At 38.7% G+C, this 6,417-nt stretch overlaps 1 protein-coding gene across 1 annotated transcript in view; it reads right to left on the reverse strand.

Moving 5' to 3' along the window:
* CCDC172 (coiled-coil domain containing 172) overlaps positions 1–2,909 on the reverse strand; it is a 22,212-nt gene extending 19,303 nt beyond the window's left edge. The window contains exons 1-2 of the mRNA XM_009325918.1: positions 2,831–2,909; positions 2,508–2,593 (exon numbers count right to left, since the gene is read on the reverse strand). Coding sequence (XP_009324193.1) covers positions 2,508–2,593; positions 2,831–2,909 — 165 coding nt within the window. The remainder of the gene's footprint in view (positions 1–2,507; positions 2,594–2,830) is intronic.
* Between the last annotated feature and the right edge of the window lie 3,508 nt (positions 2,910–6,417).

The following is a 6,417-nucleotide window of genomic DNA, read 5'->3' on the forward strand; positions in this document are numbered from 1 at the left end:
AAAGTAAAGTTAGCAGATATTGCCCACAGACTGTAAAGGCACAGGGTAAGTATCAGAAAGTGAATTGAATAGTCAGGCTGATACATGACTGTTTGTGTGTGCAGAAGCAGAAAAGACCAAATAATAGTGATATTACAGAAGTAAAAATGACAAGATTGTAAAATGAAATAATGTAGATGGTTTTGAAGAGGGTGCAGATGAAGTGCATTTGATCAAAAAGGAGGAGGATAGTGGAGTCAAATGCCCTAAGACTAGAATGTGAGAGTTGGAAAGGAAAGGACCAGATTTTTTCCTTATCCCTGATATGTCTGGCATGCTAAGTGTCCAGGAAGTGATTGCCTCAGGAATATTTATTTTACATATTCATTCAAAGAGAGTAGATGGTCTTATACCACAGTATTTATATTACTGAACATAACTAGCTGCAGTGTAGTTTCTCCGTCTGCAAGATGCCAACTTAATCTATGCATTTGCAACAGATTTTTTTGAAGAAAACGAGCCATGAAAAGTAAAATGCTATAATTCGGGTTCTAGTTACATGCTACCTGATTTTACAGAACAGAGGAAAAAAATAGCATTTCCTAGGAATCTTTGATTGACCACAGGCTGTGTCTGTGAAATAGATGTCAAAAGACTTTTGAACTCAGTTTCATCTGCTTGGTCAGGCATAAGCTGCTGTCAATGCACATGCTTGGATACACATGTTTACAAAGAAGTGCAGTTATTTGTTGTGGGACAAATTGAACAGCATTAGCTGAACAGCATTGTTTAATATTATTTGAATTACATTAACTATTGTAGACATATGTAAACTTAATTCCTGTACTGAAAAATAAATTACCTTAAATAATTTCAGTAACTATAATCTTTAAACCTAAATACAGTCTGATTGAAATGCATTTTCCCATTCTGCTTGTTTTCTGTATCATTTCCTATCTATAAATGAATCAATGTCAGACTAAGCAAGCAAGTAAAATATATTTTTGTGGACATTGGTGAGAATACTTTTAGTCCTGGTGGGTAAAGCACATAAGATTTAATTAGGAATAGTTCTTCAGCTCTTCCCGTTAGTCGTTAACAATAATGGCTCTACTCTTGGGACCTTCTGTACTACCACATAAACCTTGATTATAATAACAAATTAGTAGTATAAACATAAAATTGTGATGTTTACAAATAAATTTATGACCAAGACTACAAAAGACTTTACCTAACAAACAACACCCAGATATAATGTGTTGGTTAAATAAGTTACTATTTTGAAGGACTTTTGGGGTCTGAGATTGTGGCATGCATAAATGCAAGCACATGAATAACTGCTTGCATGATTATAGTCTCAATTTGCAACCAGTAAATATTTGTAAATGAGTTCTCTTTTATTCTGACCGCCTTGCAGTAATGTTGATATTTATTATATATATAACATAGTCTTTTACAAAAGGCAGAAAAGCCTATTTTTGGAAGGATGAAAATCATCCCCCAAACATTTATTTTCACAACTAGATGAGGCAATCCCCCAAAGGTTCTTGAAGACGTTTATTTAAGTGATAGGATACAACAGTTCTGACTTCAAAGGAGGCTCCATATGCTTTCCTGTTGTGCATACACATTCTGGCAGCACAGATACTTAAGAGCACAGGGGATGATATTTAGACTTCATTTTCAGGCACAAGCAAATGGATTTTTAAATAATTTGTAACCACAGGTATTAATGCTGAAAAGCTCTGCAAAACTGGAAGCTTAATTTGAAAGTATGTCTGCAGTTTGGTTAAATGGAAAGCATAATTAATAAAATCTTAAAACCACTAATTAGATTCAGAAACTCCTCTGTTGTCGGTGTCCCTAGAAAAACTTTTAGGCCTTGTAAGCCCTAACTGTGAGCCCAGGCTTGCAGGAAGATCTTTAGTATATGACTCAAGATCCTGTGAAGTAAACACAGGGAATGTTTCCGTGTATTTTCTGTGAAAGGCCTTTAATGAATGGCAGTGGGCAATGAAGGAGTGGTTTCTGGGCCTCTGAAGGAAAGTGCTATAACAAGCTCCAGGACTGTTAAGACAGGGCTGCTCACACTGTACCTGAACAGTTAGTCTGCCCCTGGCTGATGTCTGCTGGCTGTGTCTTGTGAATGGACTGACCTGACATGGTGGTCTGCTCCCTGCCAAGCTCTGTCTGAGGAGCAGGAGTGACTTTCATGTGCACATGTGCTGTTTCCAGTGCTTCCAGATTTTGGAAGCATTATCTGGAAACGTTCCTACCCCTGAGGTGAGCGAGTGTCTGAACATAGCCGGGGCCAGCCTGAAGGGTGAGATTTGTGAGAGAGGAAAGATGTTGACAGGCCTTTTTTCACCACGGAAACGCACGGTGTAAGTTTTCTCAGTGCTGTGTTATTTGGTAGGTGAAGCATACTTCTTGGAAGTGTTTATGAATCTATTCCTGAAAGAATAGGTCATATAACTGTAAATATAATTTATTTCATTATTATGTATACTATAAACATGCCTGCTTACCTTAGTTTCTAATTTCATTTTTGCAGTGCTCAGCTCTTCTTTTATTTGGTTAATTTTTTCATAACTTCTATTTATGTCAAATTTAGCTGCAACACAACAAAAACCTGTAAGAATGTGTGCTCAGTTTGTAGAAGTTACATTCGTATGAAAACATGCAATTGGCAAGAAGCAGCCAGCCTGGCTGCCTGCTGAGCTTTCACTGGCAAAGGTCCCCTCATGACAGCACAGTGGGGCCACCCTGCTTTTCCCCCAGGAAATGGAGAGACCATTAAATGCGGTCACTGCTGCCACGGGACCTACAAGATGGCGGCCATGGGGCAGACCTTGTTGGATAAGGCGCCTCTTCTCCCTCGCCTGCTCCTCTGTGAGCTGTATTTGCTGGAACAAAGCATCCAGGTTCATTTCTGTCTTCTTGTGGAGTGTGTGGGCTCTCTGGGTCTGCTGTCTTTGTGGCGGGCTGGTTGATTAAAGCTGGGATGCCCTGGAGGAAGGTGAGGCTGGGCCTGGCCACAGCCCTTCCCTCAGGGCTCTGCACCCCGCCAGAGCTTGGGCTCTGCCCTCTGGCCTCTGCCTCCCTGGGGTCAGGAAAGAAACCCCAGACCACAGAGGGAAGCAGCTGTGGTAGATGGGACACAGCTGAGGAGGAAGAGGTGACAGAGTGGGAGGTGTGGGCTGCATAAAGGCGGGGGGTGAGAGTGAACCTCGGGCAGAGGGAAAAGTGCATGACTGGCTGGGGGAGCCCACATGGGAAACATGGGAGATGGAAACAAGCAGGCAAAGAAGCAGCACAGTAAGAGCAGGAGAAAGAAGATATTTGGCTAGGCAAAAGGCAGCTGACACTCTGAATCTTGTCAAACTTGTGCACGTTTGTGAAACATTGGTTCTGACTCAGAGTCTGGGCAGTTTTGATCAAACAGCTCTGACACTTTTTATTTCTCCGGGACCATGCGTTTTATACTGGTTTTGTGTTGTTCAGAAGCTGTTTTTTGTTACCCCTTCCTTTTTCTATGGAGTGATCGCTATCCTTTTTAAATATTATATCTGCTCAGACTTATTTGTCTTTTGAAGATCGATGTCTAATCTGAGCAGTTAAGGAAGTAGGCTAAATCTGCTATCATACAGAAGAAGGTGGTAAAGCTGACTACATAATATTTAAGTAACGGTGGTCAGACTCAACTGAACTGCATTTCACCATTAATGCAAAATGACAGTGTTTCTGTTCCAGTTGGTCTCAGTAAGCAAAGATCATTACATAGTCCGTTGTGTGCTCTTCTGGAGCACACTTATGTATGAGTTTACTATGCTCTGAGCTTCTGCAACTTTGTGGTTTGTACGTTACTGGAATAGTATACCTGGAAGTGTAAATACCCAGCTGAAAATTTAATTCATATTACAGGGTTTGTTCCTACATCTTGAAAAGGATTAACTACATTCCCTGCAGGGGATACCTGTGTGAAGTTGGCCTGTTTGCTTTGAGGCAGAAAAAGCCTGGAGGAATGGAACTTTGTAGCCTTCCAGCCTTTTTAACATTGAAAAAGATTAGGATTATTGACAGTCCTGTCCTGTTAAAGAGTTTTTCTCAGAGGAGATACTGTCTTAGAATAGACTGCAACAGCAAAGTTCAGAAATTAGAAAGAGAAAATCTTTGACCATAAAAAGCAAAACAATATACATGAGAGTACAAATGTCTTATTAGTGAAAAAGCTGTTCTAAGTCAGCAGAATGAAACTGAGAATTCTGGAAAAATGTTATGTTATAGCATTTACTGCTTAAAAAGCACCATGTTATAGCTGATAGTGTGCTATAAAATGGTGCTTTTTAAAGAAAAGACATTGCTCTGTTGAAGACAGAAAATGTGAGTTCTGATGAAATTTAAAAACCTGAAACTAGCACATTATGTTGCAGGAAATGCAATTATTTTTTAAAATGGAACAAAGTGCAACTGAGGGAGAAGAGTTTACAAAAGTGAATTTAGAAAATGTTTCAGAACGGAAGCTTCCTACCCAAAGGCCAAAGGAAAAGCGGATGAGTCAAACGGGAACATTTGGTGATTGAGACAGTGATTTGTTACACAGGTCTGATGAGTGAAAAAGTCATTTTACAAACTTCAAGAAAATGAACTGTTCTATCAGTGGATCAAGGAGAAAATAAAATGAAAAGCTTTCTTTGAAGTTTTTGAGGCTTGACTGCTTTTGTGTTTCAAACTGAGAAAGCTGCTGTAGGCTGGGATAGTGTTCAGTGTCACTTATTAAAGAAACGACTATGTTTTGTGGAGGGTGCTTCAGTGCCTCTAATTATGGCAAAGGAACTGCTCTCCCTAGAAAGAAGAGTCTGGCTCCAACTATACTTCTCACTGTCTGAGAATGACCATTCAGTGCGATTAACAGTTCTGTAAAAGATTCCTTCAGAGGCTGAAAAAATTCAAAGTGGGACAAGTAAGCTTCATAGCTTTTGACTCCTGCAGCTATTTGCCATGTGCTTGATTTTTATATGGTAAATAACTCCCAATAATAACTCAGGATTGTATAAAGTGAACCACGCATGTGAAACATATACAAGTGCTTTCAGAATCAGGATCAAGGCCATTACTTCAAAGGTGTGTAGCTGCTTGGCTCCCATGGAAATGGGTGAGATTGTATGAACCTAAATGTTTCAGAATAAAAGTAAAATGTGAATTACCTGTGCTCAACTCCAACTTTTGCAAAGTATAAGATCTTTTGTAAATCACTAGCTGTTAGAAAGGCGACTAATTTTATTCTGTCGGTCATATCAGTACATCCTAATCTTAATCTATATCTGTATCTTAATCACTGTGCTGTAATCAGGTCATGTCTTTCTAGTGTACTTCAAAATTAGTAATTGCCCTTTGTAATCAGGCTGCTGTGCTAATAGTAAAGTTTCTTCTACGAGTTTATTCTCTAGTTTGTGTAGGAAGAAGAAAAGAAAGGTTTTGTTTGTAATTTCAAGTCACTATAAAAAGATTTATTAGTGTAATTTATTTCTAAATTATATAGCTCAGATTGTTTCAAAAATTGTTTTTCTGAAAGCCAAAAATGAAAGAGGCAAAGGTAAAGAAACGGCAGGGTAAAAATTAGATGATGCAATATGGTCTTCACCATAAAAAATATAGAGTAGAAGCTAGAAATTATAGGATTAGAGTTACAAATAGATTTCCTCTTTTGTTTTTAAGCACTGTTAGTATTATTTTTTCCATATACAAACTATACTGCTTACTTTTGAAATGTATTTATAGCAAGCCTCCTTCTCAAACTACATCTCTCTGGTCTTCCTTTGCTGTTGGTGGTCTTTGTATTTGCCATGTATTTTTGCACTAACTTTTTTCTACCTTACATGAAGGAATAAAGCCAAATTATTTTGTGGCATAAATTCACAGCTATAATTTTGTGTTCAGTGCTAAGTCGGTTCTATTCTTTACTGGGAAATAGCATGTGTGTGTGTGTGTGTGTATGTGTATATATACATATAAAAAATAAAGAAAGAGCACTAACCACTTGCGATGTAGTGTTGAGCAGCAATGCTGATGGAGAGAGACCACAAATAGTGAGAAACCCAGTAATTGTTTGGCATAAGTAAGCATAAAAAATAGCAGACATTCAAAATTAATTTTATAATGTGGCTTTTAGAATCAAAGCTTTAGCTCTACTATTTAAAACTTCATTGTTAATATACAGCAAGCAGTGTAAAGTGGTAACATGTAATAAAGTGGTTTTAACGTAAATCAAGAACATTTTGTGTGGCTGTTCTCCCCCTCCTGCTGGCCAACCATTGCACTGCAGGGGAGGATGGAGCTCTTCTGTCTCTTCGTTGCCCAGACTGGGTGGGATGGGGGGAGCACAGGAACAGCAGAACAAGCACTTGGTGGTCTCTGCTTGAATATATTTGAGTTCCT

Source organism: Pygoscelis adeliae, unplaced genomic scaffold (genome assembly GCF_000699105.1).
Source record: "Pygoscelis adeliae isolate BGI_AS28 unplaced genomic scaffold, ASM69910v1 Scaffold4, whole genome shotgun sequence".
NCBI classification, from domain to species: Eukaryota; Metazoa; Chordata; class Aves; order Sphenisciformes; family Spheniscidae; genus Pygoscelis; species Pygoscelis adeliae.